This window comes from Lates calcarifer, linkage group LG7_1 (genome assembly GCF_001640805.2).
Source record: "Lates calcarifer isolate ASB-BC8 linkage group LG7_1, TLL_Latcal_v3, whole genome shotgun sequence".
Taxonomy (NCBI): Eukaryota; Metazoa; Chordata; class Actinopteri; family Centropomidae; genus Lates; species Lates calcarifer.
In genome coordinates this window covers 13,639,580-13,657,368 of record NC_066839.1, presented here as the reverse complement: position 1 = coordinate 13,657,368, position 17,789 = coordinate 13,639,580, and the positions used below count along the sequence as shown (strand labels likewise).

The window sequence follows — 17,789 nt, the reverse complement described above, 5'->3', positions numbered from 1 at the left end:
AAATGTAACTCACAGCCACTTCTGTTGGCTGATGGAGAGTTCTGTTGAGGCCTGTGGGTGCAGATGGAGCAGGTGGAGCAACGCAGGCTGACAGGGTGCAGGTTTACCTGAGCAGGCCTCATCTTTCCAGCCTCCAGCCTCCATTTCATGCTCAAAAATTCATGCTCATGAATCTTTGCTCAATTCATGAGCAATTCATGAAATCATTTGCAATTCATTTGGTTAATTGCACGTAGATGCACTGTAATTAACTTGATTGCTGTTGGAATTTCATGAACATTTCTCACACATCCTTGGAAAAACATCCCTGGATAATCAGAATCAGCTTTATTGATCAGATACACTGATCAGCCACAGCATGAGAACCAGTTTTAATGTTGTGGCTGCAGTGAATGCAATGGTGCACAGCTGAGGAGTGTTGGGACTAAATACTGAATCAGTAATTATATACAGTACTTTTCTATACATACAGTGGCTGGTCACATACAGCACGTTCGTGTCAGTATTCAGTATATTCATGCACTTTTCTGCAAGCAGCAAACCTCAGCTGTTCCCCAGTTCCACTTTGCTACATAAACCCTCAAGCTCAACAGTGCTGGGGGTTATTAGAGAGCAAAGGGGCTGCGCGTTACAATAAGCGGGAGGAGTTTCCAAAACCCGGCGACACCATTGGTTTGGGCCCCAGGGTGCTGCGCTGCACAGTATGCTGGGTGCTATCGAAGGAATCTTTGGAGTACGGCAAACTGAAAGTCACTGAGGACAGCCACCTGCACCCTGTGTTTGTTCCTGTAAAGAATGACGAACACGGTGAGAGACCGTTAGCTTCTTCGGAAATGTGTTTTCATACAGAACACTAGTTGAATCCCTTCAGTCGGAGCTTTCTTCTAAACTTCGAGCTTATAGGCTTTAAAAGTTAACAGTGACTAGAGAGGGAGACAGACTGAGCAGGACACATCGGGTGTGCTTTCTGTTGTCGGTCTCAATCTGTAGTCGTATTTAGCTGTAAACAGTAAACGCAGATCTGTCCGATAGAGCTGAGGCGCATTAGCTGCTGTAACTAAGTAGAGGTTGCCTTATAGCAACCAACCAGCATTAGCCGGTCATAGTTCAAAACAGAAGGACTACAGATAAGTGAGTGTGTTGTTTTTGTTCCTTCGTGTTTTAATATGTTGTGACTTGTATTAAAATGCAGTGTTTGTGATGATAATTTGATGCTGCACATGCATCTTTCTTTACAGTCATCATTCTCACTGTCTCTCAACTATTCTACAACCTGTGTAGCCTTCATGTGTAATGTTGATGCAGGCAGCAGTATGTGTTGCTGTGCTGCTGGGTTGTTATTTGTACCCACAGCAGATAGTAACTTCCCAAAACAAGTTGTATTTTCACTTTCTCTTTCTTTCAATCTTCACACACGAGTCACGTGTCTGTAAATCAGCCATGGTTCAATTCCATCCAATGTCAAACATCAACCTCAACTTTAACATAAGCACGGCTCTTTCCTCCAGTACAGGGATTCAGGCAGGGCAGGTCTGGTAGATGAGAGGCAGTTTGTGGATATATTGGAGGAGAGGAGGCACAGCAGTGATCTTGGCCATGCCCTCAGGACCTTTAACCCGCACCCCTACCAAGGAGCCGCACCCTGTTCTGCAGCTGAACTCAACAAGGCTGTGCTGGAGGCGCAGTATCTACGCTATGTGACCAAAGAGGTGGGATTGTGTGATGTGTAAATGTTTAAAAAAAAAAAAAAAAAGAGGTTTCACGGTGCAGCTTAATCAACATGGAGTCAGTCTTCTTTCTGCATCCCTCCACAGATCGCCATGGAGACAGGGTCATCGGTGGAGGAGGTGAGGAAGGAGGCTTGTGGGATTTTGGAAGAAATGTCTCAAAACCTGCAGCTGGGTTTTATCAGGCTGATGGGCTACACGCTCACCAAGGTGTTCAAGAGACTGTTCACCAGCATCTTTGTCAACATGGAGGGCCTCAACATGGTCAGGACCGATTAATAAACATGTATATGTTCACACTTGCTGTATAGTTGCAGTTTTGAGATAAATCTGCCTCTGACATTTGTTTCATTGATCAGAAAAATAATAGTAAAATAACAGGAAGTTTTGAAGCTCAAAACAAAACAAGGTATAAATGCTATTCTCTAATAATTTAACCCTACCCCTTACGAATGTTTCAAATGTGGCCCTCTGACCAACCATTTTTAAACACTGATTTCCCTTTTCTGCAACTTAGAATATGTTTTTTATATATAAAACCATTTGAAATAATGATTACCAACTTGTCTTTAGGGCTATTAAAGAAATTCTGGGAAAAAACACTGTGTCCTTGGCGAGAGTTAGTCGCAAGGATTGATAAATATAAAGCTATAGCCGGTTTGCGTTAGCTTAGCTTATTACAAGAAAGACTGTAAACCGGAGGAAATGGCTAGCTTGGTCCTGTGTGAAGGTACCAAACTCCAACACCAGTAAATGAGAACTTCACAGATTAACATGTCATCTCTCTTTGTTTAACTGTAAGAAAGTGTAAGAACAACAGACAGAGCCAGACTAGCCCCTATTTTCCAGTTTTTTTGCGTTGTGCTAAGCTAAGCTAACCTGCTACTGGCTCTAGCCTTATTTAAGGGACAGATATGAAAGTGGTATCAATCTTTTCTCAAAATGTCAAACAATTCCTTTATGTATCAGCTGCTACTACTACTAGTACTGAGAAGCTAACTTAAATAAAACGTTAAACGTGTGTTTAAATGACTGAAATAGTAACACTAATAAGAAGTGGACAGTTGTCTTAAAGGAGGAGCCATTTTGAGTAGTTTGCTCCAATATTATGAGGACTGAAATTAAGGATACTTAAGATATTGGACAACCATCCCAACAGACTGCATCTGACACAATGCTTCAGTTCTCTTTCATATCCTTGAAACTTTGATTAACTTTAATTTCTTCTGTCTTTGCAGCTCCAACAAGCCATTCAGGAGACTCCTGTGATTCTAATGCCCAATCACAGGAGTTATGTGGACTTCTTAATAATCTCCTACATCCTGTTCACCTATGACATCCCTGTACCTGTTATTGCTGCAGGAATTCGCAAGTATCTATTTGAATAGTTGATGTAAACATTTCTGTGACCTATTTCTTTGTTTGCAGGCGCTCACTTCTCCCTCTCCATCTATTTACTTCTCCCTCTCTCCTCTGTAAAGCTCTTGCAGGGATGAAGATGGTGGGAGAGATACTGCGTCGCTCCGGAGCTTTCTTCATCCGACGTGCCATCGGCTCAGACAAACTGTACTGGGCAGTGCTGTCAGAATACGTCAAAGCCATTGTCAGGGTAAGATACTGTATGATAATCTGCCCCAACTGTCCTTCCTCTTTTAGAAATGGCCTCAGTATTTCTCAAAGCTTGATTGGCCATCAGCTAATGTTTGTTTGTCCTGTAGAAAGGATATGCTCCTATGGAGTTTTATGTGGAGGGGCTGAGGAGTCGCACACTAAAGTCCCTAACACCTAAGTTAGGTGAGTGTCCACATGTTGGTTGTTGTGTGTCAGGCCTTTGTTGCTTTAATTTCTGTTCAACAGTCTCAGTTTATCAAACTCATGGGACTGATTAATAAAACATCAAGTTGTAAAATACAAGCTAGGGTACAGTATTTTCAGGGCATTCTTTCATTTTGAATTGGACTGTATCTATTAATAGGTGTATATTTTTATGAGTCAGTGTCTCCCCACTCTACAGTATCTGTATGTGTCTGCAGGTATGATGCACATGGTGCTGGAGCCCTACTTTAAGGGCGAAGTGTTTGACATCACATTAGTGCCCATCAGTATCAGCTACGACCGCGTGCTGGAGGAGTCGCTGCTTGCCCATGAGTTACTTGGCGTCCCCAAGCCCAAAGAGAGCACCATGGTACGTCCCGGTCACATTGTTCCCTCCAGAAATAATTCATAATCCAGCATTCATTGTTGAAGTAAAGGTTCATTTGGTTTAAATGAACCCGACTACCCCGTTAGTCAGCTGTTCTGAATCTTTACTAACGTGCAATTTTGTTTCTCAAAAATGCAAAATTACTGGAAAAAATGTCTTTTGTTTATTTAGTGTATCTGCAAACAGTAGGATTTTAACCTCATTACTGCTAGTCAGAGGGGTCATTTAGAAATAAAGCTGATTATTTCTTACTCGTGATTCACTCCCAGCCTCGGTCTTTCTCTGCAGGGTCTGTTGAAGGCCAGCAAAGTGCTTCAGGAAGATTACGGCACCATGCATGTGAACTTTGGCCGCCCCCTGTCAGTCAGACAGCTGTGTCACGGCAAGATAAACCGCTGCCAGTACAACCTCATACCCAGGTCGAAAAGTTCTTTACAGATCTGTACAGATCTGTTTTTCAGCATGTGTGCCACACTAATCATTCAGGGTATAAGCCAGGATTTTAGAAATGCTGAGGTCATGAGTTCAAATTTCATTATTAGCTACCAACCAACCTCTATTATTTTCTGTATTTTATTTAAAAAGTCACAAAGTAGTTTTTAACCCACAAATTTATGTGTTAAATTATAGTTTCTGAAAATGTTACTTTATCTCCCTCAGCTGTGCCAGTACTAAATTGCTTTTATTATGATTTGATTTAAACAAGTGTGAAAATTGTAGACCGTAAAATAATCAAAATAGTTAGAAACCCTCCAACTTTCCAGACTTACCAAAGGAGTGTCCTCAGTAGCAGGCATCCATTTTCCTGTCCACTGCAACATATACTGTTTGGGCTGTGTTTCCCCCCTTCTTCCTGCTCACTCCTTCCTCTTCTCTCCCTTTGTTTCTATTCACAGAGATCTTCCTCAGAAGCCCACTGCAGAGGCCCAGGCCTGTGTGAGTTGGCTGGCTCATCTGATGGTACGAATCCAAGAAGAGGGCTCTCTGATCAGCCCGTGGTCTCTGATGGCCTGCCTGTTGCTCCAGGCTCCTATCACAGTCTTAACAGAAGAGGGTCTGCTGTGGCAGCAGCTCACAGAAAAAACCCTCTGGCTCAGGAAGCTGGCACTGGACTATGGGGCTCGTTTGAACTGGTCTGGTGGGTGAGAAGATGAAATAGCAATGTTTTTCCAGCAATATCATTATTATTTTTTGAAATAACATTAACTAATTAATTAAACATTAACATATTCACATCTATGTCCAAAATAAAAGTGAAGGGAGGGGTGTAATTCACTGTAGGAGTAGAAAAAAACCACATCTAAAGCACAGTATCCCCCTACTGTGTTTATCAGGGTCCATCCTGATATAAAAAGCATGGGGTTCAGTGTTAATTCTACACTTTCTTTTCTGGGGCTTGTTCCATCTCCCTCCAGAACCTTTTAACTTTATTGCACTCCCCAGACATGGTGGGAAAAAGTTCCCTTTGCCACGCTTTGCTGGTAGCAGCACAGGCGCAGGGGAACACAAAAACAGGCTCAAAGACTGGATGATGCAGTGAAGTATCTTTAATAATAGAAATAAGGCTTACAGGCAGATGGGTATGCGAGCAGGCTGGTGAGTTGACAGGTTGGCAGGTTCAGGCTACAGGTACACAAATGCAGGTAGCAGATACACTGGGAAAACACCCAGGAACATACACAGACAAACTGATAAGGTCCTGGTGACAAAGGCAGGTTTAAATACTGGCGTGGGTGATGAGGGAACTGGGATCAGGTGTGTGAGTGAGGAAGGACGCCCAGGTGATTGCATATGTGGAACAGGTGAGCAGGAAGAATTGTAGACAGGAAAAAAGTCTGTTGACATCTGGTGGATAGATGGAGAATGGCAGGACAGGGGAAAAGAAGGCAAGAACATGGCATGGGAGAAATGAACAAGGGCTGGGAGGATGTAGAAAGCAGATCATGACTCCCGCCTCCTATCCATATTTAATACACAAGTCTTGGACAGCACTGCCACACCTGTTCAGTGTTAAATATGCTTTATATTGTGTATATTTCAGTGGTCAATTTCAACGCAGCTGCATTAAACTTGACTGGGCCTGCACCTGACTGGTATAAGCATTAAGCTCTCCTTACACTGGGCCTTACTTTCACATCCCCTTGAGTGACCAGTAGGTGGCATTTACATAGTGCATCTCAAGTGAGCCAGATGAAGTCAATGCAAGGAAAAGTAACTGAGTGTTCTCCCCTCTGTTAATGCTTAAGGCTCTTTCAGCCTGGTCTGTGGTAGATCAGACAGATTAGATGAATGTGAGTTGGCACAAGCATTCAGATTCACTTAGGAGATGTTCAGTGGATTAATGCACTTTAAGTAACTTATCCCAAGAGGACCCCACTGAACTGTCTTGCTTTACAGGTCTTGGGCATGTGTACAGTTTCACACATGCAGGTACATAAACACACACATGTACATACAAACTATTCTAAGGCTGTCCAACCCTTTGAAACTTCAAATTTTATGTTTAAAAAAATAAATAACATGGAGATCGTTTTCTGCAGGACAAGCCCCTGACTCAGACGTGATGTCGTCCGCCGTGGCCCTTCATTGCTCCATAGTTCACCGTAAAGCGGGGCGTGTCTACCTGGTTCAGGAGGAAGAGCTGGCGAGGAAGCGTCCAATCAGCCTAGAGGAGGGTGTGACGAGGACAGCGGCGGCGGTGCTGATGCTGGCCTCCTACAGGAATCAGTTGCTGCACGTATTTGTGCGTCCGGCCCTGCTCGCGACGGCCATACACATCACAAAGAGCACACAGAGGAGTGAGGGACTGACACAATATATATTCAGCTAACACACTGTGAAATTCTCTGTGCCCCTTAAGGAAGAACGTATGTTTTCTTCTTGCTTCATTGTGATCCACTGTTCTGTTCACAGACGAGCTCTTCACCTTCTTCTGCTTCCTACAGGACCTCTTCTCCTATGAGTTCATCTTCATCCCTGACAAGTTGTCTCAGGTAATGCCTTCATCTGTCAAGGCTCAGCTTCCTCTGGGCATCTCAGGACAAAGATCATGAAGAGGATTATTGTCCTCTGTATGAAATCTTAGTTCACAGCTTTAACTCTGAAATCCTGGGCCTGGTCAGGCAGGAGAAACCCAGGTTATCTAGTTAACCTGTAAATGTTTTGCTATGGACGATGGCTTCTTGAGCACATTTGCAATCTGAACATACTGTCACTGATATTGTGTTGATGTCTGCCTGTCTATCAGGACTTTGAGGAGGCATGCCTCCTCCTGAAGAAATGTGGAGCAGTCCACATCAGTCAGCAGGAAGTCACACTTTCAGACATGGGGCTGGAGGCCTTATCCTTCCTGCAGGCGCTACTACAACCCTTCATAGATTCCTATCAGGTCCTTTGACTTTTACCCTCCTCCAATCACCATCATCATTTACATTTAAGCATTACCGAGCCCAGATTTCTCTTTGTAAGCTTTTAATTTGGTAGGTCATTTGAATGAAGAATTTCCCCGGGGGTAAGGGGTCTTGTTTCAGCTGATCCCAGTATTTTTAGATAATATGTTTTAATGTGTCTACTTTGAGGTCAACAAAAATTAATGAATAAATATATATGAATAAATGATTCAGGCTATAAAACAGAATTTGGACCTTCATGGTGGAAAATAAATCAGTAATCACCTCCCCAATCATTCTCAAGGAAGTTACTTAGAAATAACTATTTCATTTGTTAGTCAGTTAGTTTAGTTTATAGGTACTGGTCTCTTATTATCTGACCTGCGATAACTGAAATTGAAAATCTAAATAAGAATTTTTCAGCTCTAACTACAAATAGAAAAGAAGGAAGTTTATGTTCCTCTGCTTGATCAGGTGTGTTTTTATGTCCAGGTGATGTTCAGGTATCTCTCCGAAGAAGGAGTTAATGTGTTCACAGAGAAACAGTTCCTACCTGCTGTGAGAAACCTGGCCACAAAGCTCATCCTCTCAGGTAAAACTGAAAGTGTGAGAGGTGACCTCTGACCTTTAGAACCATCTCCAGCTGCTCAAACTCAACAAATCACTTTGCTGTGATTTTTCTCCTGTATCTTTTGCAGGTGAGCTTCACACCTACGAAGCCCTTTCATCCGACACACAAAAAAACGTGTTGTCGGCTCTGCGGAGACTGGAGGCTGTGACAAAGTTGAGGGCGTGAGTAATGAGATTAGTCCCTCGCAAATCTGTTTGGTTATAAGCTCATTTTCTTTGGTGGTTGAGAAGCTGTCTGCATTTCTGATGCCAGGCTTATGCATGTTGGGTTTCTGTATCTTGTTCTCTCAACGCAGCTCTGAGCAGAACGAATACAAAGTGAACAAAGCAGCTGTTAGAAGAACTGGAGACATACTTTGTAAGTTCTGATGCTTTGAAGAAGACAGGAACAGTTTTTTTTTGTGTTTGTTAACACATTTGCAGATTGGTCTCGCTGACCTTGCTGCCTTCAAAATACTCTTTGGTTTAATCACACCAACAAACAGCAGCCTGAGGGATTTTTCTTTTCCCCGTCTCTCTCTCTCTCTCTCTCTCTCTCACTGTAGCTGGGAAAATCCCACCCCAGATGCTCCAGACTACACCTGACGCAAGACTTTAGTCTCCATTGGAACGGATCCATCTTCGGTATCAGCCCACAGTTCTGTTTACCCCTACTTGACCCCCTTTCCCTCTTCTTCCTCATCTCCTTCCTGCTGTGCCTTTATACAGCCATTAGTGGAAGTGCTGCACAGAAAACATTATCCTGGGTGCCAGACTTGACCTGGCTGTATTCCACTCTTGAACGTCCACTACCTCCCCCCTCTCTCTGTCCTTTAACATCCCTTACAGATCTAACAGGGCTAAGATCATAAAGCCACAAAGACCTGACACGGTTTTGTTTGATGGCTATAATCAGAATTAGTTGTTGAAGAAAGACAGTTTTACCTGTGGAAGCTTCATTCAAATATGTTGTGTTAATATATTTTTAACATTCTCTCCTAGATTTATTTTTGATTGACATGGCTGATGACATAGTGAGTGCAATTAGATGGTAAACACTGAGTGATGACACTTGACTGTATGTACATGTGATTCTGTAACCCATCAAATGTGAGATTTCATTTGTTTGAGACATTTATTTGAACTTCTTTACATCTCAATAAATGTAAAACAAATGTAACAAAATGCACCATAGATTCTTTATCTTTTTCACATTTCTTCTCTGATTCTTCTTGGTGTTATTCCCTCAGCAACAGAGGTCAAAGTTCAACCTCCTGTCCATCTCTGCGAGCCAATCAACACTCTGCCTGCACCTGTAGCCCCTCAGCAGTTTAGAAGAAGGCCTCTCATGTGCCAATTAATGAAGTGAATTGATTATCTATACACTGGTGGCACATCGACCTTGATGCGTAAAGCGCTGACAGGGTCTTGGCAAAACACCGAGATGTATTCCAACACTTTAGAATTTAGCTTTTTCTCGCTCTCTTTGGCTCTGTGTCGCTCTTTGTCCCATCTCTCCCTCTCACCGTTCATTTGGGAGAACAGGTTGATCTGGATGGTGCGCAGCGTCGCCGCCAGGACGTAGAAGCCTCCCTGCAGCATGTGACAGAAGGCGGCGCCCACGCTGAGCACCGCGCCCATCAGGTTGGGCACCGTCTCGAGCACCACGCACATACCCTCCAGGAAGTGCAGCGTGCCTTTCCTGGCCAGCGGGGGCTGCTGGTGGAGGTAGCCGTGGGGGGACGGGGTTTGCTGGGCATGGCTGACCAGGTATCTCGCGCAGTCGGCGAAGTGGGTGGCGGCCCGGCGCAGCGGGAGAAGGGCCAGGTACAGGTGACAAGCGGCTTTGGTCAGAGCGTGGAAGAGCAGCCGCAGCTCAAGCACGGCGTTGCCTGGAGATAAGAGGGTAACAGGGTCAGCTGGAGTCTAATTTAACACTGTGGCTAATGTCAGCAACCATTACAAACAGCGTCTGCCACTGGATTAAAGTCTGTTCGCCAGCCATGTGGGCGGCGGCTATCACCTGAGCACGCACGGAGAGTGGCGCATCATTACGCAGGACTCATCCTCTGATAAAATGACCAATATCACAAATGCGTTAGCCTAAAAACTAAAACTAAAGACTAAAATTACATTTTATGTTCAGATTATGTCATGAAACCATTAAACATAATAAAAATAAAGTCTTTAAAAATGTCTGAATTGAAGAAAACCAAGAATCTTGTGAACCATACTTGGCCTTCTTACGTTTAATACAGATTTAATACACACAAGATAACTCCAAAAAGTTTTATAGTCGAGCTCAATATGAGAAACGTGCGTAAATTACAAATAAAGTCATGATATCGTCATCTAAGACGTACCAGTGCACAATGCATCGGTTAATAGGTTTTGGCCAACTGATAATTGATTCTTTATTGATTGATAATTTTTGTTTTAATCCAGAAATATACAGGACACAGTCTACTCTACATACTTTACAAGGAGATAAACAGTGAGTATATGAAAGCTGTTTCCGCCTAAGTCAGTTCCTGAAAAGCTTTCAAATCTCCACTTTGCCATTTTCTCTTACCGTCTATAAAGCAGAAAATCCAGAGCAGGGCAATACTCGCTGCCAACGAAGTCCACCAATCCATGTGGTCTCCCCCTGCTGTCCCGGACCCGCCAACGAAAAGAAAGAAAGCAGGTGAAAATTCCAAAGTTATGATGGTCTGGCCCAAGCCCTGCCCAGCCTTTACGTAGCTAATACAATCATTAAGCAGTCGCATTCTCCGCAGGTGTTCTGGAGCCTCTCTCTCTCTCTCTCTCTCTCTCTCTCTCTCTCTCTCTCTCTCTCTCTCTCTCTGCGGAAAGGTGCACATCAGGTGTCAACAGGCGCATTAAGACCAGCAGACTCTTTAACCCACTGCACCTTAGAGCAGCAGCTTTATGGGCCCATTTAAAATACCAAATGCCCATCTATATAGAAATGTTTACTTATTTCTTCTTTTTAAAATAAATAAATAAATAAATAAAATGTCAATATGAGTTGGATGTCAGTCAGGGTCTCCTGTGATCTCCTGCTCCTTCAAATAAACTAACACGTCCTTTTAACAACTGACTGTCTCATTGTGAGGCGATATTTCCCGGTCTGGAAATATAGCCAATCACCTTGTCCAATCATCTCTTTTATAGATACACGTGTGAGCAATCAACTCGCCTAAAATGGACATGATTTAAATTACGTTTAACAGTTTATGTTATTGGCCAAATATGTCATTAGCTGTCGCCCCTGTCCCAACAGCTTCGTTCTATACCAGATTTTATTCATATTAATCAACTGTATATTAAGTTGAGGTCCTTGCCTCGCGGTGAAACGTCCCGTGCGTCCTGAAGAACGTCTTTGCAGCGCGTGCTCGTCATTGCTCGCTTGTGTGCCGGTGTCATGGCAACGGAAAACCTCCAGACGGTAGGACACCTGGAGGAGGCCTCTCCCTTTTCCTCCTCCTCTCCCTCTCTCGCCTCTGCTGACCACCGCGGCTGGTCTAGGGGGAAGAACTAGCAGTCGCCACACTTTTAAAATGTTTCACCATCCCAAGTGACGAGCTTCTGACCCCAAAACCTAGCGAGTTTTGGCTAATTTTTGCCGTTTATCCCGTGAACTTTCGACCTAAACGCCCTCAAGTCAACAAAGGTAAGAAACCATAACATTGCTATGGCGACACAGCGCACTTAAATCAGAAGGCAGTGTGTGGGGTTAAATTTAATTTAGTTTAGTTCAGTATTGCTCTTCAACAGTTTGTAGCATTTAAGTGATACATATGTAGCCTATTTAGCCTGTAGCACTGAAACTGTACTTAATATATATCCACATAAAGATTTATTGGGGCAAATAGACCACATAATAACCCTAGTTATCACTTATGACTCAAAGCTATTTTTTCTCATGATGCAGGGATGAGCCCCATGAAGAGAAACACTGCCTGTGGTGTGATCACCTTCCACACACCGTTTGCTGTCAGCCTGTTGAAATCAGAGGTAGAAAGAAAAACTTTCATATGCCTGCTAATAAGTCCAAAAGTGCCACCGGGAATAAAAAGAACTAAATCATGTTCACATTATACACCGTAGGCACTTTAATTCACCAAATACAATCTTTAAAATCAGTTACAGTGGGCCTGTTATGCACACACATACACCACAACACTGTAGACCACTCAGCTCTACATTCAAAAAGATACATTTACTGCTCGGTGCTGCCTAACTCATCATGAACTTTTAGCAGTTTAAGAACAATAAGGGTGTATGTTTTTTGCTGAATGGTCTAACATGCACAATCACTCACTGTGCCCTTTCACAGAGAGAGAGAAACTGCAAACTCCTGCCAACTAATAATTTATCACCAGTCTCTTAATGTCAGAGAGTACTGTGTACCCTTGCCAGCCTGGATAGTTTGGCAGGGGGTACAATGTGTGGTGCTGGATCAGGTGAAATGCAAATGACCAAACCAGCCATGCATCTAAACCCACGTACTCCGCATTTAATTAAGACAGTCTCATTATTTTGGACAAACATGACAAAAAACACAGCGAGGGAGACAGCTGCCACCCTCACACCAAACCTGCTAAGTCATGTAAAAAAAAAAATCTCTCTCACATACATGCCCTACTATACAGTATGTGTTTGCGGTAACAGTGAGAAGCAGCTCATGTTTCCAGGTAGTGACATGATCTGTCACTGCCTGTTGTGCTGCCCTCTGTTACCTTCTGTACACCTACATGATTGTGTCTGGTCTGTCTGTGAACTCGAAGCTGGGATTTTCAGGAGTTACATGTAGCTCTGCAATTTATGTTTTCAGCCATGTTTGCACTCACTGTTATGAAACAAGATGTAGTTAGAATCTTATTATTGCTATTACCTGTGGTGTTATTTCATTTTAGCCATACACGATTTATAAAAATGCACTACAGCATGTTTTTCCCAGTTATTGATCACTGGCGACCACAGAAGCGACTCTACCGCTTTTTCAGGAGTGCACGGCAGATGTGAAGGACGTCACAGAGACCGGAAAGCGGCTGTCTCAGCTGACTGCGAGGCCGAGGAGCATCAGCAGATGTGTGAGAGCGGGGAAAAGGGATGAGGCCTCACCCTCTGGGCCACAGCCGGGTGCCAAACGGGACAGGGTCTCTCACACCTCCCTCAGACAACTGCAGGTAGTGCAGCTCATCCACAAAACATACACACACAAAGAAGAGGTGGCTTTTCTCAACTACACGTGTTACCATTTAGGCAAAGATGGAGACTGAAAATCTACAAGCAAGAGAAATAATCAAACCTTTGCTGGATACAGAAAATGGTTTTGTGAAGGTAAGATGCTGGACTGTAGCTTCACTAAAGACTGAGCACAGTCTTTGTTGTTTTTTTATGTGCTTACATTCACTAACTTATGTTGCCCTCTAGTCTGTTTAAATTGCAGTTTATACAGTAAAATACTTTTTCCATATCTTACTCCTCAATGTGTCTTCATCGAGGGGTTGGAGAGGTTTCTGAGCCAACGAGATGTAACAGAGCTGAGGAGGAGGGAGCTGCTGCACAAGCGCTGGACTGAGCGTGTATGGTTTCCACTCCAGAGGAGAGTGGAGGAACATGTGTCCAGCTGTAGCCCTGCAGAGGCCAAGAGGCGCCAGGGCTTGTACAGTCACTATCTCCATCACTGCAACACGAAGGTAATGCTACAGCACCAACAAACAAAGCTCAGGCAAGAGATATGTATAATCAAACTTACTCCTAACTACTGTAATGTCTTTCACCTTCAGGGTTTTGTGTTTCTAGAAACTTATGATCTGAAGGAGTACAATCCTTTTCTTCTCAACATCAAAAAGCCGCACTACTTCAAGGTGATTTTTTGACTTAAATATTTCACTCAGTATATAAAAAAAACAGTTTTGGAGATATTCAAATATTTCAAATGTGTTTGTTACTGACTATATATTCACTGCTTTATTCCTAGCTCAATATGGCTGACTTACAGGACTCACTGCACCTTCAGTTACATGAAAGAATGAAGGAAAAGAGAACAGCCCGTTCTTGTGAAGCAGGTATTTTCCCTTTTTTAAACTTAAAGGAAATTTAAAACATCTATAAATGCTTTGCTTTCAGTTTGGACTGAGATAAACACAGTGGAATTTTCTCTTAAATCTGCGGAAATTAAAGTAAGACTATGTTACTTTTGAAAGAAGTAATAACACATACTTCCTGTTCCAAATGTATTCAGTGTATTCAAATTGTATTCATAGGCAATAAAATGTAATTAACTCCAGCTTCACTCAACCTAAATCAGTGTGAATTCTAATTAGTTGTGAAGCTTTAGACAAATGTGTGATGGTTTTTAATCACTCTTCAAAGTATAAACAAATTTCTGTTCTGTTTTAGGATGTAAATACACAAGGAGACAAGTAGAGAAGTTACCTCAGAGAGATCGTCCTCTGGGAGAGTCTGTGACGCCTCAGGCCAGCACACCTCTACAAGCCTCATCCACTTATTCAGTCTCTGCATCTGGGAAAACTCCAGTGGGGGATGAGACTGAAGGAAGGTCCAGCAGGTAGATATACACAGCGTTAAGACAATTAAGGTTTTATTTTTAAATCATATTTTCTGTAAAACTGCATGATCCACAAAGTCTGTATGGTGATACAGCTGCATTGCAACATCACTTAGGAGCCGCAGCAGTAAGCTGTGTGTGAGAACCTCGTGCAAATGTGTCTCACCCAGGCTTGACACTATACCATACCACATACGTGCGACTACCACACCAGATGGAAGGTGCCACCAGACCGGCTGCTGGTTCTCCGCATGTGGATGTCGCAAACAACCGTTAAGTTTACAGCAACTTCAGTCCTCGCCTACACCCAAATAAAATCTTTGTTTGATACAAATCTTCACCTCTATTCACTTCTAACTACCTCAGAGTTTTCCTAGGAAACCAACAATGTGTTGAGAAAGTGGTGAAACAGCCACAACAAAAAAGAATGTTTACTCTACATACATTTTATTTGTGTCATTTTCAGGATTTAATGGCATACTTGGTTACACCATAAGGGTAACCTTTGACATTACATTGTACAGTAGTGTGTGCAGAATAGAAATGTATAGCAAAACAAGTATATGTGTGGCAGGGGGAATATCTAACAGGGTGTGTGAACACATGTTGGACGGGCTGTATTCCCCCCTTTGAAAGTGAAACAGTATTGTATACAAATTTGTGCATATGATACAAAAATGTTACATTTCATAACCATTGAGAAAAACTACCTGCTTACTTTTAAAGGCATGTCTGTCTAAGTAGTGAATGTTAAAGTATTGGCAATTATTTGCTGATTTGTTTGTAGCAAGAATTCTTCCACTAAATTACCACCTCTGAGGATATTTCACCAGTTTGTCGCTCTACATTTTTGGCAAGGTCTCCTTCCCTCTCTGTATGAGGTCACTTAAATGGCGTCTGAATGGCTCAGGGCAGAACAAGGCAGTGACGGTAAAATCGAGAAGTTTTCATTGCAGCGCTTGCACTGCCACAAACAGGCACTTTTAGGCTGTTAAACTGTTTCTGCTTATGCAGAATGTCTTCTCTTCATGACTACAAAATAAGTATCTGTGCCTGAGCGAGTGTTTGGCTCTGTGCCGTCCTCATTTGCTCGGCTCATAAAGCTGCAGGTCCAGTTTGACCCAGACTTCTCCAGTGGGGACTTCGTGTAACAGTAGGCGTCGGTTTGCGGCACCTTTGCTCTCCATCTCTTTCTTGATAGTTGCCACGGGAACTTCAGTCCGACCCAGGAAATCTGGAGAGACATTTAGTTAAATGAGTGCTTTTAAGATAAAGTTTCCACACAGCTTCAAGGGCTTTCAAAAATCTGAGAGCACAACATGTCAGTTGCTTTGAAAAAAATCTGTTAGAACCCGTCAAAAGAACCTGGCATGCAGTCATTCTCTACTGGCAGAACAAATTGGACAAAAAGCCTCATCTGTTCTGTTTGAGCGAGTATCTGTGTTGCGAGTGTCTCTCTTATCCACTGACCATCTGGTGAGAACTGGTCTTTCTCGAACACAGTGATACACAGGACGTCCTGGTATAGGTCTTTGATAAAGAACTGGCAGTTGAAGTTCCACTTGGGGTTCAGGGTGTCGCTGACGGGCCGGGAGGTGTAGCACTGAGCCCCCATCGTCAGCTCGCAGTACGGATTGCTCTTACCTGGAGAGATATGACGAGGGTTTTTAAATGAACTGGTCATTAGTTATGCAATACGTGCTCTATTGGTATTCCTTGAATAAACTGAACACTGAACATATGTGTCCTGTCACAGAGCCTCACCGTTGGGCTTGCAGGCCTTGAGCTCCTGAGCTTCGGTGACTGTCACCAGCAGTCGGCCGATGCCGCTGGTTTTCAGGGAGCGTGCTAAAACAAACACAGAGCCATCAGATATAAGCCTGATACACACAACAGCTTTTATCTGTTGAAACAACAGAGGGGAGGGAGAATTTTTACTCACCTCATATTTACATTCTAGCCTTCGCTTGTTGGATTCATTTTGAAAACAAAATCACACAAATGCAAATGATGGCTTTGGTGTGTGTGTGTGTATGAGGATGCATTTATATGCAGAGGACAAAAGTTGACAGTTACAGCAGTTACAGGACACACAGATACACATGGATCTTTCTGTATATTATTGATTAAATCTCATCCCTTCTCCTTCATGAGATACTGCGTGGTATTATTTCTAGGTTGTGAGGAGAGTCCAATGAAAAATATTAAAACACTGAGGAGGGTTTTCCTGTTTTAAAAACTGAAATAGAAGTTCCAACCCTTCTCTGCACCACAATGTGATGTCTAACTAGTTATTAAGGTGACATTCAGTATAATTACATTTGGGTGTGAATGTGGACAGTATGTTCATGTATCCTATTCCACTGCATAACAAGCCTTTGTTTACTGCTGCTAACAGAGATGAACTGCTGTCTCACTGACAAATGACAAATGACATCATAAACCCAGATGAAAAATCCTCCACACACACACACATCCACAATGACTGTATTTACCTTGGTAAGCCTTCTCTCTCTTCTTCTTCTCAGTCTCTATGAAATGTTCAGATGCTGCTTTGATCTTCTGGACCCATGTTGTCCTAGCAAAACAGCATAAAACATGAGTAGTCCAGACAGAATAACTACTGTGGGTCTTTGCTGAGATTTGCGTGTGCAGTGCACGCGTACCTCTCGTTCAACGTCTCAGTTTTCAGTGTGTAGACGCGATCAATGTGTGAGACGTGGAAGAGTGGCTCATCACTGGACGGGTCTGGAGGCATTTTCACCAAAACCTCATTCAGAAATAGTGGCTGGAGAGGAAAAAATAACATATATACATGACATATGAACTGATGCCCCCCCCCCCAAAAAAAGGGAAAACAACCAGAGATACTGCACTGAAATGAAAAGAAGAAGAAAACATTTAAATTTGATACAGGCAGAGGTCACCTATGAATAATCAAAACAAGGCAAGTGGTACTTTTTACTTACTGTTTTGTACATCTTCAGCTGTATGTTGGTCTTGGGGCTGAATAGCTTGTCTGGTCCTGAGGAGGAGAAGGGTTTGGCGCTGTGTGTCAGAAGGAGGAAATCATTGAAGAGGAAAGCCCACAGCTCCCTGCTGCTTTTGGTTTTGTACAGCCGACCGCTGTGGAGCAGCTTGCGGGGCCCGAGGCAGTTAGTCAGCGAGTTGAAGACCAAGTGCTGAAAAAGAGACGGGGGGAGAAAGTGATTCAGGAAAAGGAAGGAAACTCTCAAGTATAGTTAGGTGGTTTAGGGAAAAATTCTTCCTGGATTTTGCTA

General features: G+C 43.0%; 3 protein-coding genes across 5 annotated transcripts in view; 2 read left to right on the top strand and 1 right to left on the bottom strand.

The window, feature by feature from the left end:
* Positions 1–318: 318 nt before the first annotated feature.
* On the top strand, positions 319–9,113 carry gnpat2 (glyceronephosphate O-acyltransferase 2). 3 transcript variants are annotated; one of them, XM_051071924.1, is made up of 16 exons: positions 319–807; positions 1,514–1,709; positions 1,815–1,991; positions 2,966–3,095; positions 3,209–3,336; positions 3,446–3,521; positions 3,761–3,912; positions 4,219–4,349; positions 4,827–5,068; positions 6,471–6,728; positions 6,844–6,923; positions 7,178–7,318; positions 7,812–7,911; positions 8,018–8,111; positions 8,246–8,307; positions 8,495–9,113. In XM_051071924.1, exons 3-16 carry the CDS (start codon positions 1,821–1,823, stop codon positions 8,545–8,547), a joined length of 1,818 nt encoding a protein of 605 aa, XP_050927881.1. In that variant the 5' UTR covers positions 319–807; positions 1,514–1,709; positions 1,815–1,820; the 3' UTR covers positions 8,548–9,113. The 3 variants fall into 3 exon arrangements, with proteins under 3 accessions (XP_050927881.1, XP_018551685.1, XP_050927880.1); XM_018696169.2 differs by having other exon boundaries at positions 1,509–1,709; XM_051071923.1 differs by lacking the exon at positions 319–807 and adding an exon at positions 856–1,131 and having other exon boundaries at positions 1,509–1,709.
* A 2,222-nt stretch (positions 9,114–11,335) lies between these two features.
* Positions 11,336–14,928, top strand: fam228a (family with sequence similarity 228 member A). The gene is made up of 9 exons (XM_018696143.2): positions 11,336–11,601; positions 11,863–11,945; positions 12,938–13,120; positions 13,197–13,274; positions 13,439–13,633; positions 13,724–13,804; positions 13,918–14,005; positions 14,340–14,508; positions 14,679–14,928. The coding sequence occupies exons 2-9, from the start codon at positions 11,865–11,867 to the stop codon at positions 14,821–14,823; spliced, it is 1,020 nt and encodes a 339-aa protein (XP_018551659.1). The 5' UTR covers positions 11,336–11,601; positions 11,863–11,864; the 3' UTR covers positions 14,824–14,928.
* A 2-nt stretch (positions 14,929–14,930) lies between these two features.
* LOC108896863 (intersectin-2-like) overlaps positions 14,931–17,789 on the bottom strand; it is a 36,059-nt gene continuing 33,200 nt past the window's right edge. The window contains 6 exon segments of the mRNA XM_051071922.1: positions 14,931–15,742; positions 15,979–16,152; positions 16,273–16,356; positions 17,004–17,086; positions 17,175–17,296; positions 17,478–17,690. Coding sequence (XP_050927879.1) covers positions 15,591–15,742; positions 15,979–16,152; positions 16,273–16,356; positions 17,004–17,086; positions 17,175–17,296; positions 17,478–17,690 — 828 coding nt within the window. The 3' untranslated portion in view covers positions 14,931–15,590.

Bases quoted from the DNA above. Each gene is read 5' to 3' on its own strand.
- gnpat2 (XM_018696169.2), top strand. The intron at 7,912-8,017 runs GTAAAACTGAAA...TATCTTTTGCAG, and splicing joins CACAAAGCTCATCCTCTCAG to GTGAGCTTCACACCTACGAA. The intron at 8,308-8,494 runs GTAAGTTCTGAT...CTCTCACTGTAG, and splicing joins AAGAACTGGAGACATACTTT to CTGGGAAAATCCCACCCCAG.
- fam228a (XM_018696143.2), top strand. From the start codon at position 11,865: ATGAGCCCCATGAAGAGAAACACTGCCTGTGGTGTGATCACCTTCCAC. The intron at 11,946-12,937 runs GTAGAAAGAAAA...CCGCTTTTTCAG, and splicing joins TCAGCCTGTTGAAATCAGAG to GAGTGCACGGCAGATGTGAA. The intron at 14,509-14,678 runs GTAGATATACAC...TGTCTCACCCAG, and splicing joins ACTGAAGGAAGGTCCAGCAG to GCTTGACACTATACCATACC.